Genomic DNA, 16,005 nt, shown 5'->3' with positions numbered 1-16,005 from the left:
CCCTCTCTATCCTTTTTTTCTCTTTCCCTTTAGCTACTCCCTACCCCAAAATATGATAGAACTCCAGGAACACTGTTGCCGTCCCTGTGATCATGCTCCCTGTGTGGTAACTCTTTTGCCTTATGTTCATTGGTCTATGACGTTGTCTGAACTTGGGACTGTCTCTGTGTACATTGTCCCAATTGGAAGCCTTCGTCTTGGCTGGCTTCTAGGTGGACTTGCTATAGCAAATGCAATAATAATTATACACACCTCCCAAAACACAAAACCAACCCAAAACCTGCCAAAAATGGAGGTTTCGTGAAGGTATCATCTTCCACTTAGTGGAGATGGGTGACAGTGCCAGGCGACCATGGCGCTTTCAGTTGTTTTAAGAAGACATTGCGCTACATTCCATCCGTTTTCTAACTATATCCGAAGACCTCAAAATTGAAATACACCTTGTTCTTTTAACTGCTTTGATGTAGTATTTAAGTTTTCCGTTTGTCAGAATGGCAAGTTAAGCAGAAAATAATTTCTTTTTAATTAGTCAGACAGTGTTAATTTTAATTGGGCAGCTATTTTGCTGATTATTTTTCCTGAGGGCACGAAACATGATTCTGCTACATTTGTCACATCTGAATTAAATGGAAATGGTTTGTACTTGAGCTGGTTAGCGTTTTGAACAAAAGGCCATTCATTTTATACGTTTGTTTGTACGGGCAGCGCATTTAGCAGCCCCACCTGATGAGAGAAACTGGCGAGCGCTGCAGTCCTTAAGAAGCCACTGGAGTTTCTCCAGGCTAAAGTTGTGTGTGAGCAACTTTGGGTGTGGGAATTAGTGGTGAGCCCTGCGTTACCGTTGCATGAGATGGGGTCTTCATTCCTTGGCCAGCCTGACCTGTGAATGCAGTTCCCCCTTTGTGGAAGGGGCAACCTTTGGGGCTTCTTTCCCTAAGGAAGGAAAGGAGGGGAATATCTAATATGCGCCTTGAATGGGTCTGAATGCCTTCCTGTTTTGTGCCAAACTACAGAACGCTTCGAAAGCCAGCAAAGCAGACACGAGTGCCAACACGAATGCCAAGGAGATCTGTCCTGTGGAGAAAGAGGAGGCACCATCACCTGTCCAAGTGATGCCTCCGCCCCCACCAGTAGAAAAGCTTCCTAAAAAAAAGACTCCCAAAACTGTGAAAACCCCCAAACAACTCAAGCCATCCAAACCTCCCAAACCTCCCAAGCCACCCAAACCCCCTAAGCCTCCCAAAACACCTAAAGTTAAGGGAGAAGGCAAAAAGAAGGGAAAGAAGGCAAAAGAGAGCCCACCGCCAGCCATCCCAAATCTCGACTTGCTGGAGGCACACACAAAGGAGGCTTTGACGAAGATTGAGACGCCAAAGAAGGGGAAGGTAGGTCAGATGTTAACCTCTCTGGTCTCTCATTGTAATAGGGGTAAAAATCACTCATTAGGTCTCATGAAAAATATGATTTGAGCAACACGTGTAAAACCCTGTCTCCACTGAAGATTAAAGTTTTGTAAATGCTAGCTTATTGCCTTTTTTTAAACTTTTTGATTTGATTTGACTGTTTGCTTGGTTATTTATTTGATTTGGAGTTTCCAAGAAACTTATTGATTCAAGACAAGTCTGGCAAACTACTCCCCTGCCTAGACTGAGGCGAGATGAAAACTAAAAGAAACTTTTAATGCCTTTTTTTTTTTTGCCCCTTGAACCAGTAACATTCTTATTTCAAGTGTTATCAGCACTCTTGTGTGCATTTCCATTATTGTCCCCGCCCATGGCAGGGTGGGTGGAACTGGGTGGGCTCTGAGGTCCCTTCTGACCCAAACCATTCTGTGGTTGTGATTATTGGTTACCAAAGATGAAGGAACTCATTTCTAGAGCATCTTGTTTGCATGAGATTTTGCTCTAGAATGAGTGAATGAAGATAAAACAACAGCTTGCTTCCGTTTTTGCCTGTGTAGGACAAGTTTCAATTTGATGTCTTTTAATACAATGTGAATTTTGCTGCTGACTTCAGTAGGGGCCAGGAGTTCATTGAGGCACTGACAGAGTAACGTATCGTACGCTGTTTGTTAAGAAGTATCCGTAAATCTTTTCTAAAATCCTTCTGAATTTCCTAGTGGTTCCTATGCACTTTGCAAAGCTGTCCATGGAGCAGTGGGCAGGGAGATTCATATGTTGATGTGCTGGTGTCAAGGAGAAATGCAGCTCGCCTTCTGCCTTCTCTGAAGCAGCAATATTTGATGGAATCTCATGTTTGGATTAAAAAAAAATGAATCAGAACAGGAGTTTCCAAAAATATCTCATGTTATATTGCAGCTAATAAATGTGTTTCAGTAACGTGCCAGCACTCCATCCTCATTACGAATCTGTGCTGACTTTTTCCCCAGGCTGCCAAGAATGTTTTAAGTGTTCCCAATAAGGAAACTGCTGGTAAGCAGAATGAGGGGGAGAAATTTGAAGTTCGAGAGCAAAATAAAAGCAAAACAGAAGCCAAATGGAAATATAAGGTAATTATATTACCTGTTAAATACTTGTCTCCTGTTAAATTCCGCTGCTGGCTCTGCCACGTGGCAACAAGTCAAGGGTGGAGAAATGTTCGTAGCTCTGCCTAAGCAGAGGCTGTGAGCCAATTTTCAGTTCCTCAAGGAAGAATTTAAGAATTTTGAGTGGAAAATAACCAAGTAATCGTGGATAAAGGAAGTGGGGGATGGAGGAGAGGTTTCTTCAAAAGCATATGTGGAATTGTCCATCCTTACCCTTAGTAAAGGCAGTGGGAACGCTGCTAATAGTGAAGTTTTTCAGCGCCCATCTCTTTAGTGATTCTAACTTTAACATAATTCCAGAGAAATCAAGAACTAATAATAGTATAAAAGGCGAGTTAGTGAAATCTAAATTATGCCACATGGATCAAAAGAATGCCTTCCTGGAGGGCTGATGTAGGATGAGTAAAATACATTCATAGAATAATACACTTTTTCACCATTTAAAATGAGGTGACATTGAAACAGGTGTTTGGATTTTGCCTGCTTGGGGAACTTCTGGCGGCAAAGGTAGAAATAAATTCCCCGAAACAAGACAAATCACATGTTTTTTCACGTGGGCAAACTGCTAAGAATCAAGAATCATTAATATTAGAGACAGCTAATTTTTTTCTGTTAAGAAAAGTCACGGTTAATATGATTAGATCAATGGATCAATGGATTGATTAGATCAATGGATTGATGGATTCTCCGAGGTTACCTGGGAACCTGAAATATCAACGACTCATTCAACTAATTGGATTAATTGGTTTCGGGTCTTTTGCCTTTCAGAACAGCAAACCTGATTCACTTCTCAAAATGGAAGAGGAGCATAAATCGGAAAAGACCCCTTTGTCAGGAAATAAGGACAACAAATTTACATTCTCTTTCTCCAATAAGAAGTTGCTTGGGTAAGGAAAAAAACGTAATACATATCTACATAAAAAAATCTTGTCATTATTTATGTTTTCAGACAAGAAGTTGAAAATCTGCCTTTTTGGTCCATATATTAAATACCTTACGCAAAGAGTTCTTGATTTTGCTAGAACTCACCATAGGTGGATGTAACGGCAATGACCTGGCTTTGAGGCTGGTGGTTTGCTTCTGAGGAGTGATTTCAGTATCCAGGCAGTGTCTCATGTTCCAGTACTGCAGGTTCTTACTTGTCGAGTTGTATTAAGAGGGTTTTCTACACATCTGACTCAGGCTATGTTTTAAGAAACTGTTAGATGAATTCTGCAGACCAGAATTCTCTCCTGGTGTGCGTTATGCGTGTCATGATATACCTCGAGACAGTTTTAAACAGCATAGTGCTCATTTGGAGATGACCAAGGCTGCTCTAAGTCAGCATCAAATTTTGAGATATAAACCGTACATACGGAAATGTGTTTGTAAAATTATTTGAATTTCTGTGGCATCTCTTTACCGGAAGAATAATGAAGCAGTGACAGAGGCTGCCCAGGGCAGTGGTAGAGTTTCCATCCCTGCAGATATTCAAACAACATGTGAGCGTGGCACTTGGGCACATGGTTTAGCAGGCACGGTGGGGTGTGGCTGATGGTTGGACTGGTTGATTGGAGAGGTCTTTTTCAACCTTAACGATTCTATGATTCTCTGAAAGTAGTCATTGCCTTCCTCTCTGTCAATTCACAAGGTGTTTTCCTATCAGAGTATTATTAATGATTTGTAATTCTTTCTTTTCAGTTCAAAGGGAGTCAAAACGCAGGTGAATACGAGTGTGTTTGGGTCACTGCAGAATTTTAAAGAAGATAAAGCAAAACCTGTACGAGATGAATATGAGTATGTGTCAGATGATGGTGAACTAAAAATCGATGAGTTTCCAATCAGAAGGAAGAAGAACACTACAAAAAGAGAACTCCCTTGTAAGGATAGTTCCCATTTTGTCTGTATCTGCACAACAAATTCTTATGTGTTGATTGCCCAAAATTAGTCTTTAAAAACTATGTGGTACATCATATCTGCCTACAGAAAAGCTGGAGGAGGGCTCTTTATTAGGAAGTGCAGGGACAGGATGAGGGGGGATTGTTTTGAGCTGCAAGAGGAGATATTGAGATGAGATCTTAGGGAGAAATGTTTTGCTGTGAGGGTGGAGAGGCCCTGGCCCAGGTAGCCCAGAGCAGTGGTTGCTACCCCATCCCTGGAGGTGTTCAAGGCCAGGTTGGATGGGGCTTGGAACAACCTGATCCAGTGGGAGGTGCCCCTGCCCATGGCAGGGGGTTGGACTGGATGGTCTCTGAGGTCCTTTCCAACCCCAACCATTGCATGGTTCTATGATAAAGAAACCATATCTTGACTACCAGTTCAATGTTAATGGCGTTGAATTGCTGTAGAAGTTACAGCTTAGGAGGGCTTTCTTTTGAAGGGCAAAGAGCAACGGTTTTGTTTTTCTTTTTCTTTAATGCAGTTTTATCAGATAAAAAAGACACTCTGCAGCACACTCCTGTTAAGAAGCCAAAGGTGGAGTCAGTATCGTACAAGGTATGGTCGTTATTGTACCTGTCACAAGCAAACACCCATTGTGTGCCTCTTAACAGCAATGGGGCAGTGCTGTAACAACAGCAGCAAAGCGTTCTCCCAGGATGTTGTCATGTCCTCTCCATTATTCCACCATCACAGCCTGCCCAGAACAGGGAGTATTCAGACAGCGCAAGGACTAAGCGTAATCTGGAGCTGTGGTTTGGGCTCCTTGGACTTGATTGGGCCTGATGGGAAGCATGCTGGGAACTGCGACAGTTGTATGGCACCACCAGAACAGGAGCGAGCGAGGGGGAAGGATCAGAAGGAGTTTTCTGTTGTACCAGGCTCTTATCCTGCATTGCTGACAGACACAGGGTCTGTCCAAGCTGTGCCTCCAACATGTGTCTGTCCCCCCGTTTCTGTGTGCTTTGAACACTGGCTGTTAAATTTCCATGTTCATGTTTGACAGGTGAAACTCACAGTAAAGCTCACGCAACTGAACTCATGTCGTTTGGTGTTTTGCATTGCTAGAAGCCCTTTAATTGTTATTGCCAATTAACAATTGTGTTTGCTGTCACTTAGAGTTTCCCTCTGCCCATTATGAGCTTACATCCAGAATGCCCCCAACTCAGCACGATGCTTTTGCGTGTCCCTGACTTGAGCTCCTGTTGGTACTTTACCTTCAGGAAGCCAAACAGCGCAGGCTTAAGTTTGCTCTGTGTTAGCACTGGAGGTCAGTGTTGGAAAGGAAACGACATTAAATTACATTAAAATTAAATGTTTCACCCGACTGTGGTTCATACAAATTCATAAATGAACCAGTCAGAAAAAGCAAAGCAGCACATTAGCCCTGAAGTGCGGGTTACTGAAATGTGTGGCCCCAAGAACATCTTTTTCATCTTGGTTCGGGTCAGGGATATTGAAGAGCAAGTGCAGACCTCCCTGCGTCAGTCAGTAAATGATGCCTGGAGTTTGGGACACAGAAAACAGGGAGAAACGTTAGTAATCTCACTGCAGAAACCTGAGGAGGGAGGCTGGTTGCTGGAGAGAACGGGGATTGGCAGCGTGTGCAATAAGGGACTTTAGAGGCCTGAAAGCAGGGCAGGGATGGGGAAAGAAGTAGTTCTGTTATATTCTAGACTGCAGCACAAAGAGATCCCAGCCCCAGGAAGATGGTTGGATGCAGGTAGCTGCTGTCAGTGGTCTCATGCTGCTGTTTGTACGTGTCTATCCTGTTCCTCTGTCAGATCTCCCTGTTCTCTTGAAGTAGGGCTGGCACAAGTGGGTCCGTCCCTGGATCTGAATTGGCCCTGTTAATGGTCTTGGTGGACACAGACCTGTGCCCTGACGCGTATCTCAGCAGACAGAGATCTGGCCACACATTCGCTTCTATTGTTGCATGGCTCGTGGTTTCAAAAACAGGAGCAGGGGCTGAGAAGGCAACACAACATCTGGAAACACCACTGGTTTGATCCCATGTGCAGGGTGAGATCTCAAAGCTGACTCTCCCAAGGTTGGTAGGGAAAAGAAAAACCTACAGGTTGCGAGGACAGATTTTTACCGTGTACCCGGTTTTGTTGCTGTTTTTCTTAAGTGAAAGCAAATTATGAATGCTAGCCCTGTGTCCTTGGAGGAGCAGCAGAAATTCTGGTGATGTTCTTGTCAACTTAGCGAGATTCTGGGTTTTGAGCCATTTCCTTCTTTTTGCAGAGTGATGACTCGTCAGATGAAGATTTGCTTCACATTGACACAGAGGCAAAGCCAGGGCGCAATTCCAAAGTAAAGAAAGAGAGTGGAAGTTCGGCAGGAATTCTTGACCTTTTGCAGGCAAGCAAGGAAGTTGGGGGTTTAGAGTATAACACCAACAGGTACGCACCGAGGGGTGGTTTGTCCTCTTACCCATAAACAAAAGTTACTCTTTTGTGGTTGTGTGTGTGAGTGAGAGAGAGAATGGATTTGGCAGCTCAGTAACTGCTCTTTCTCTGGTAAGCAAATTCTTCTTTTATCTTGTGTGCTGGAGGGAGAAGTGTGTGGGAAAGGTTTTGGTGCTATAATATAAACAAATAGAGGCATTTCGCATCTGTAAATGCTGAACGTCCATTTTAGCAATAATAGCGTAATAGATGAATCATTCAAAAGGAAGAGGGAGCTCAATGAATGCAGCTTGAGGGTATGCAGAATGCTTTTTAATGTTGCAATAATGGAATAGTCAGGGCTTACGAGAAGCGGCTGAGGGACCTAGAGTTGTTTGGTCTGGAGAAGAGGAGGCTGAGGGGAGACTTCATCATTCTCTGCAACTCCTGGAAAGGAGGTTGTGGTGAAGTGGGTGTTGATCTCTTCTACCAAGGAACAAGTGATAGGATGAGAGGAAATGACCTCAGGTTGCACCAGGGGAGGTTTAGATTGGATATTAGGAAACCTTTCTCTCCTGACAGAGTGGTGAAGCCCTGGCAGAGGCTGCCCAGGACGATGGTGGATGGTTTCATCCCTGAAGGGGTTCAAAAATGTGTAGATGTGGCACTTTCGAACATGATTCAGTAGGCACGGTGGGATTGATGGTTGTACTGGTTGTACTTGAGGTCACCTCTTTTCCAACCTTAACCATTCTATGATTCTAATAAAGTAATCTAAATGACCAGCATTCCTTCCGTAAGGCATTGTAAGGTGCCACATGGGTTGCTGAATATTGAATGTTTGAAAGAAGAAAATAGGAAATGGTCTACCCTCTCTCACACCCCTGGTCATTGCTCTTCTCCCCACTGAAATGTATGGCTTGGGAAAAATCAAACTTTTTCATGGATACTCCTATACCTAAAGTGCAAGTGCTTGTCTGGTCTTGGTTATGTGTCGTGTGAGGCCATGGTTGGTGAACAATGAAGTTGACACTGGATGTTTTGGAGGGTCGTTAATGAGGTACAGCACGAGATCTTTTAGCAATCCAAACCATGAGCAGTGAAAAGAAACACAGACTTGGTAAATATAGTTCCTAGACTCGAGTGCTGCAGTTTAGAACTGTCTGGAAGGTTTCTTTGGGGCCCATCTGAAAACAAAGGTATGGGTTCACTGCCTCTGCTCCTCATGGGCCGAGTCTGATCTCAAACTACTGATAGAGAATTAGATAGTTGAAGTATCCTTGTCATTTCTGAAGAAGCTGAAAGAGCTGGGACTCTTCACAAATATCTTCACAACTCTTGCTTAACTCAAGACTTGGGAACATCTCCCAAGAAGGAGATGTGGAGAACTCGGCTGAGTTTATGTTCCACACGGAGAATGACACTGCAGGCATGAACTTCTGCATCTTATGCCCTATCATCTGCTGATTAAGTGGATCTTTGCTGCTGCAATCCCAGCTGAAGCTGTGGTTGCCCCGTCCCTGAAGGAGATCAAGGCCAGGTTAGATGAGGCTCTGAGCACCCTGATCCAGTGGGAGGTGTCCCTGCCTGTGGCAGGGGGTTGGAACTGAATGGGCATTGAGGTCCTTTCTAACACCAAACATTCCATGATTCTATACCACCTTCAGTGCTGTTGGGATAACCCAACAGCCTCATTTTTCCTCGCTGCTTTCTCTAGGTCTGCCGTGGTTATACAAAGACACAGAACATGTGGAGGAAGTAGAAGGAGCTGTAGGAGTGTTCTGAGAGTTGAGAACAGACTGGATGGAGAGGCTGGTGCTGTTCTCCTCACCCATGCTGTGCCCTCGCCGGGTGAGGTGTGCAGCCTGCAGTTTTGAAAGTTAAAGGGAAATGAAAACATGCCTTCAGAGGGGAAGATATTATCAAAACCTAGGGAAGATTGGAACTTAAAAGCCATAACTGAGAATTCCAGAAGATAAGTCTCGTGGTCAAAGGGGAACATATGGAATAAATTACCAAGGGAAACCATAAAACCAAATTTTATCATTGAGTTTTTAAAAAAAGGGGGGCAAAAGGTTTTTTTGATGTTGAAAGAGAAGATGAAAGTATTAAGGTTGCAGTGCAATGACGGGGCTACAGAGAAATCTAAAGGAGGCAGCGTTACTGAAGCAGAAGCATCTTTAGGTTCAACCTACCTCAATTTTCCTCCATGACTGCTGTCCCTCAAGCACGGAGAAGCTGATGAAAACAGCCAACCACCTCCTGTGATTGTGGAAGGGATGGGGAGAGGAACCAATGTGTCTGCAGCTCCAAGGAAATACAGTATTTGTTATTGTGTGAGCTCAAGTGGTTCTCGACTTCCCTTATCTCTTGAGATTTGGCCCAGTCTCTGTGTCTGCTCTTCAGAAGAAATAATTGCGTTGGCTGTTTCTCTCAATTCCTCTTCCATTCTGTGTTCTGGTGCATAAGGGAACTAGTGTTTATGTCAAATCTACGCTTATGTTTTGGCAGGTAGTTAGTCCAGAAAGCCAACCGTGCCCTGGGCTACATCCAAAGCAGTGGGACCACCAGGGTAAGAGAGGGGATTCTACCCTTCTGCTCTGCTCTGTTGAGACCCCACCTGGAGCCCTGTGTTCAGTTCTGGAGTCCTCAGCACAGGAAGGACATGGAGCTGTTGGAGTGAGTCCAGAGGAGGCCACAGAGATGATGCGAGGGCTGGAGCACCTCCCGTCCAAGGACAGGCTGAGAGAGTTGAGGTTGTTTAGCCTGGAGAAAAGAAAGATGCAGGGAGACCTGAGATCAGCTTCCGGTACTGAAAGGAGCTCCAGGAAAGCTGTGGAGGAGTTCTTGGTCAGAGAGTACAGGGACAGGATGAGGGGAATTGTTTTCAGCTGAAAGAGGTTGAGATCGAGGTGAGATTTTAGGGATAAATGTTTTGCTGTGAGGGTGGGGAGGCCCTGGCCCAGGTTTCCCAGAGCAGTGGTGGCTGCCCCATCCCTAGAGGGGTTCAAGGTTGGGTTGGATGGGGCTTGGGGCAACCGGATCCAATGGGAGATGTCCCATGGCAGGGGGTATATCTAGATGGGCTTTGAGGTCCCTTCCAACCCCAACCATTCCGTGGTTCTATGATTCTGTGTCAGCAGGTAGTTTGGTGTAGCTGACTCAGGGAATAATGTTGCCAGTGTAATATGAATTTCATGTCTGAAATTTTATATAAAATCTGAAAATTTGTCAGTCCTTGTTAGGTTTAAAAGGAATCTGCCCTGGCCATGTTCGCACTACTGCCATGTCGTGTCTAACATTGTTTGCTGCCTGCTTGCAATGTGCAGGAATGCGAGAGTAAGCACGAGGAACAGGGTAAAGAAATGGTCCTCAAAGATTCTCTTTGTTGCCTGCAAGGTGGTTTTTATATGTCTCCAATGGGTTAAAATCCACTCAGTAATGGTGTAGGACTCAGGCCTTTCATTTTCTCTCCCGTCAGCTTGGACTCCGGACCCGGTGTATTTGTAGCCTTTGTGGTTTCTGAAATCAAAGTCACAAACGCAGTCGCGTAACTGAACTCCGCATGAATTACTGCACTGTGTGTGGTGGTTCAGAGGGAATGTGTCGTATCAATTTTGGCTCTTGTATAAGCAATTAAACTTTGGCAGTGTGTGTTGCAGCTTGATTGAAAAAAGCTCCTGATAAATGCAATTACAACGTTTCGTTTCATAATTAGGCTGGGCTTTTTAAATGGCCATAACATGCTTTTTTTTCAAAGAATGCAAGAAACATGATACACAAACATACTGTGTCACATTGTAATGCCAGTGTGGTCATGTCTGACCCTCAGGAACAATTTCCGTCTTTCTCTCCTTGAAGGGCAGATAAAAGGTAGGCAAAATGCCTGCAGGAAAGATGGGGAGGGGCTCTTGATCAGGAGGGGCAGGGGCAGGATGAAGGGGAACCATTTTCAGCTGAAAGAGGGGAGATTGAGTTAGGGTCTTAGGCAGAAATGTTTTGCTGTGAGGGTGGTGAGGCCCTGGCCCAGGTTGCCCAGAGCAGTGGTGGCTGCCCCATCCCTGGAGGTGTTCCAGGCCAGGTTGGATGGGGCTTGGAGCCCCTGATCCAGTGGGAGGTGTCCCTGCCCATGGCAGGGGTGGAACTGGATGGACTTTGAGGTCCCTTCCAACCCAAACCATTCTCTGATTCTATAAAAGGACACTTTAACAAGCTGACTGGTAGCAAGTTGTTCCTGTCGCAGTGGGCTCTGCTTCTGCGCTTTGCACAGCTCCCTTTTCAGGATTTTATTGTTTCCTTTTACTCTTGTAAAAAGACAAAGACACTTGATTGAGAGACTAGTTTACTGCAATAACTTTGCTGCCTGTGTTCATTATCAACCACGCACAGTGCAGGAACTGAAGCTGGTCCTCACTGGAACCTGCCGGCTTCTCCGCAACGCACAGCACTGCGTGATAGAACCTCGGCAGCCACTGCACAGTCCACAGGCTTAAGAACCACTCAGGTGGCCAACAGGGCATGGCCAAGGTGGCTCCGTGGCCACTAAAACAAGCTACAGGGCTGGGGAGGATGAGTCCAAGGTGTGCCAGGCCCAGCTCCCACCCTGTGCCCGTGCTGAGCTGGTGCGGAGCTCTGAGGGCCAAACTTGCACCCACACCGAGAGGCCTGAGCTCACAATCCTGCCATGAGCCACGTGCGTCGTCATCGCTAGCAACTGCCTTTCTGCTGCTGCTTCTGAGAGCTCCAGCTGGGAGCATGTTTGCACATAAGTATCGGAAAGAAGCTTTATAACAGAAAGGAAAATGCACTCCTGTATCTAATCCTAAGTAAAATTTCCCCCACGGCTGGTCAGCCTCCAGCGCTGGTCAGGACAGCGAGATGAAACGTAGAATCATGGAATGCCTTAGGTGAAGAATCTCTTCCAAATGTCCAACCTAACCCTCCCCCGGCACATCTTCCTGCCATTCCCTCTGGTCCTGTTATTGGTGGCCAGAGAGAAGAGCTCAGCGCCTGCTTCTCCTCCTCCCTTTGTGAGGAAGCTGAGGAGCAGGGAAGGCAACTCGTCTTTCACAGAATCACAGAATCACCAGGTTGGAAAGGACCCATTGGATCATCGAGTCCAACCATTCCTAGCACTCCCTAAACCATGTCCCTCAGCACTTCATCCACCCGTTCCTTAAACACCTCCAGGGAAGGCAACTCGACCACCTCCCTGGGCAGTTGTTCCAGTGCCCAATGACTCTTTCTGTGAAGAATTTTTTTCTGATATCCAACCTGAACCTCCCCTGGCGGAGCTTCAGGCCATTCCCTCTTGTCCTGTCCCCTGTCACTTGGGAGAAGAGCCCAGCTCCCTCCTCTCCACAACCTCCTTTCAGGTAGTTGTAGAGAGTAATAAGGTCTCCCCTCAGCCTCCTCTTCTCCAGGCTAAACACCCCCAGCTCTCTCAGCCGCTCCTCGTAACCCTTGTTCTCCAGCCCCTTCACCAGCTTTGTTGCTCTTCTCTGGACACGCTCCAGAGTCTCAACATCCTTCTTGTGGTGAGGGGCCCAGAACTGAACACAGTATTCGAGGTGCAGTCTCACCAGTGCTGAGTACAGAGGGAGAATCACCTCCCTGGACCTGCTGGTGACCCCATTTCTGATACAAGCCAAGATGCCATTGGCCTTCTTGGCCACCTGGGCACACTGCTGGCTCATGTTCAGGCGGCTGTCAACCATTGCCCCCAGGTCCTTCTCTTTCGTGCAGCTCTCCAGCCATTCTTCCCCCAGTCTGTAGCGCTGCATAGGGTTGTTGTGCCCCAAGTGCAGGACCCGGCATTTGGCCTTGTTAAACCTCATGCCATTGGTCTCGGCCCAGCGGTCCAGCCTGTTCAGATCCCTTTGCAGAGCCTCCCTACCCTCCAGCAGATCCACACTTCCTCCCAGCTTGGTGTCATCTTCTTTATGGGAACATAAAGAAGAAGAGATTGGTCTGTACAGCACAGATGGCTTTGCACCCTACACACAGTGCTCTCTGCAGCAATTTGTTGTGTTGGGTTTAAGCCTTAGGTCATCAGTGTCCCACAACAGCTTGCCAGTGCAAATAGTATCTTCATCAGGGAGGAGAGCATAAAGTATCCCTTCAGGCTACCTTTCAGTGCTTCTACTTCACCTGCGTTACCCGCTCAGACTTGACAAGAGCATCCTTTCCGTGACAGGACATTCCAGAGCAGGTGCTAAAAGGCAAACAGCTGGGATTGTGACAAGAATGCGCACAACTCAGCACAAATGGACAAAGGTTTCATCTCCTTGCTCTCTACAACTACCTGAAAGGAGGTTGTAGTGAGGTGGGTGCCCCCCAAAGCCCTCCCCTCCCCTCCCCTTCCCTCCCCTCGGGTTCCATCAACCTTCCTGCAGCAAATGGGACCACCAGGTCAAAGGAAGGGTTTCCACCAACTGCTTTTTGGGTTCTCAAACACTGCCACCACCTGGGACAGACTCCAGGGGGTTCTGGCCCAGCTGAGGGCAGAGGGCTCAGATGGTCCCACTCAGTGTGTCCTCAATGCAGCAAAGCTCGAGTCGTGTGAGAGAAAAGCGCTACAAAGACGCTCAGTCACTTCTGAAGCGCTGACAAGGATGCGGGGTGTGGAGTGCCCCGTGGGACGTGGAGTGTCCTATGGGATATGGAGCACCCTGAGCAACTATAACCCTGCCAAGGAAATGGTCAGGCCAGAGGAGCAACGGCAGAAGAGGAAGAGTGGAACTTAATGGCCTCGAGTTGTGCCAGGGGACATTTAGATTGGATCTTAGGAAACATTTCTTTACTGCCAGAGTGGTGAAGCCCTGGCAGAGTCTGCCCAGGGCAGTGGGGGAGTCTCCATCCCTGGAGGGGCTCAAACAGTGTGTGGCTGTGGCACTTTGGGACATGGTTTAGCAGGCACGGTGGGGCTGAGACTGTAGTGTCACCAAGTGCCACCTCACTGTGTGTTTGAGGGACTGTTGCCAGACAGCTCTTGGAGGAGACCGTGGGGCAGAAGCACTCTGGCTGCTCTGCCCCTGTGCTCATTTTAAGTCATAGCTGTAACTCACAGATAGTTTATTTCCATAAATGATATTATTTTAAATCATTGCTGAAGTTACAGCAAAGGGGTGTGGCCTTCCAGAACCCCAAAACTGCCTCATGATTCTTCTTTTTGGGCTTAGAAATCTGGAATACATCTAATGGAAAGACACTCAAGCATGTGTCCTAATGAGGAGCACTTTGCCCGTTTGCTGCTTTGCCCCTTTGAGCCGTTTCACCCACGATCAGGTTGTGGTTTGATTCTCAGGAGTACTGGTTTTGGTCAGATCCCACAATTTATTTGTTGAAGCTTGTGTTGCTTAAGGCACTTCCTCTCTGCTTTGCCCATTTTGTGGTCAGTGCTTGGTGGTCTGTTTGCAATGTTTTGAGAGCCTGGTGTTTGCAGAAATGGTTGGGGGAAAAATGGAGAGCAAATATGTTAATTTCTTATAGATGGTGCAAAATATTCCTTTGACAGGGAGAAGGCTGAGGCACCTGGCGTGGTAATGAAGAGATTAAAATGTTTCTTTCCTAAATAAGTTTTTTGATGTTCCTCTGTTTGCTGACTTGCTCACTGCTAGCACCAGTTTTAACTAATTTTCAGTATTATTTATAAATGCAATTAGTGTACAGGAACTCTCAATATGTCTTGAACATAACTCTATCCAGAGTCCTGTAATGGTTTAATGTGGATTAAATTAATCATAGAAAAGAACCATTGAATCGTAAAGGTTAGAAAAGACCTCTAAGCTCATCCACTCCAACCATCAACACAGCACCACTATGCCTACTTAACCGTGTCCCAAAGTGCCACATTTTCACGTTTTTGAACCCCTCCAGGGATGAGGACTCTGCCACTTCCCTGGGAAGCCTCTGCCAGTGAGTGAGAGCAGCCCTGCAGAGAAGGACCTGGGAAGCTGGTTGACGGGAAGCTCAACTTGAGCCAGCAGTGTGCGCTCATAGCACAGAAAGGCAACCATGTCCTGGGCTGCATCAAAAGCAGTGTGGCCAGCAGGGAGGGAGGAGATTCTGCTCCTCTGCTTCACTCTCACTCCACTTGGAGTCCTGTGTCCAGGAGTCTCCACATAACAAGGTGATGGAACTGTTGGAACAGGTCTAGAAGAGGGCATACAGATGATCCAGGGGCTGGAGCACCTCCTGTATGGGACAGGCTGAGAGAGCTGGGGTATTTCAGCCTGGAGAAGAGAAGGCTGTGGGGAGAACTTAGAGCAGCCTCCCAGTACTGAAAGGGGTTCCAGGAAGTGCTGGGGAGGGACATTTTACAAAGGCATGGAGTGATAGGATGAGGGGCATGGCTTTAAGTTGGAAGAGGGAAGATTTGCATTAGACACTGGGAAGAAAATCTTCATGATTGTGGTGAGGCCCTGGCCCAGGCTGCCCCATCCCTGGAGGGGTTCAAGGCCAGGTTGGATGGGCCCTTGAGCGCACTGATCCAGTGGGATGTGTCCCTGCCCATGGCAGGGGGTTAGAACTGAATGGGCTTTGAGGTCCCTTCCAACCCAAACCATTGTCTGATTCTATGAGTTTATGATTCACCACTCTTTTGGTAAAGAAATGTCTCCTAATATTGTTATATATAGCACAATATAGTTGTGCCAGTCTAAACCTCACCTGGCACAACTTGAGGCCATTTCCTCCCATCCTCTCACATGCTGCTTGGCACCCACCTCTCTACAACCTCCATCCAGACAGTTGTAGACAGTGATAGTCTCCCCTCAGTCCAGGCTAAACAGGCGCAGTTCCCTCAGCCGCTTCTCATACCACTCCAAACCCTTCACCAGCTTCATTGTCCTACTCTGGACACACTCCAGCAGCTCGATGTCGTTCTTGTACTGAGCAAGAAAGATATTCTAGATAAGATCAATTAAGATCTTATATAATATATCTTAGAAGATCTGAGATCTTATATCAATAAGATATATAAGATCAAATAAGAGAAATCAATGTGGTACTGCAAATTTACTTGGGAGATCCTGTGCATTGGTGGCTTCCATTTCCATAACTGTAAAAAAAAAAATCATTACTACAGTAAGTTTTTTTGCATTTCACTATTTACCCAAACTCCAAAGTTCTGGGAATATTTGATGATGTGTT

General features: G+C 46.3%; 1 protein-coding gene across 4 annotated transcripts in view; it reads left to right on the top strand.

Moving 5' to 3' along the window:
* PHF2 (PHD finger protein 2) overlaps window positions 1-16,005 on the top strand; it is a 100,258-nt gene that overhangs the window by 74,016 nt on the left and 10,237 nt on the right. For all 4 annotated transcript variants that reach the window (XM_054076412.1, XM_054076410.1, XM_054076411.1 and 1 more), the window contains exons 12-17: window positions 1,014-1,385; window positions 2,390-2,509; window positions 3,314-3,432; window positions 4,226-4,404; window positions 4,947-5,020; window positions 6,710-6,867. In XM_054076412.1, the coding sequence (XP_053932387.1) occupies window positions 1,014-1,385; window positions 2,390-2,509; window positions 3,314-3,432; window positions 4,226-4,404; window positions 4,947-5,020; window positions 6,710-6,867 (1,022 nt within the window). The remainder of the gene's footprint in view (window positions 1-1,013; window positions 1,386-2,389; window positions 2,510-3,313; window positions 3,433-4,225; window positions 4,405-4,946; window positions 5,021-6,709; window positions 6,868-16,005) is intronic.

The sequence above is a fragment of the Cuculus canorus genome, chromosome 11 (assembly GCF_017976375.1).
Source record: "Cuculus canorus isolate bCucCan1 chromosome 11, bCucCan1.pri, whole genome shotgun sequence".
In the NCBI taxonomy this organism is placed as follows: Eukaryota; Metazoa; Chordata; class Aves; order Cuculiformes; family Cuculidae; genus Cuculus; species Cuculus canorus.
Note: the sequence above shows the minus strand (reverse complement) of the source record. Positions and strands in the feature narration are given on the sequence as shown.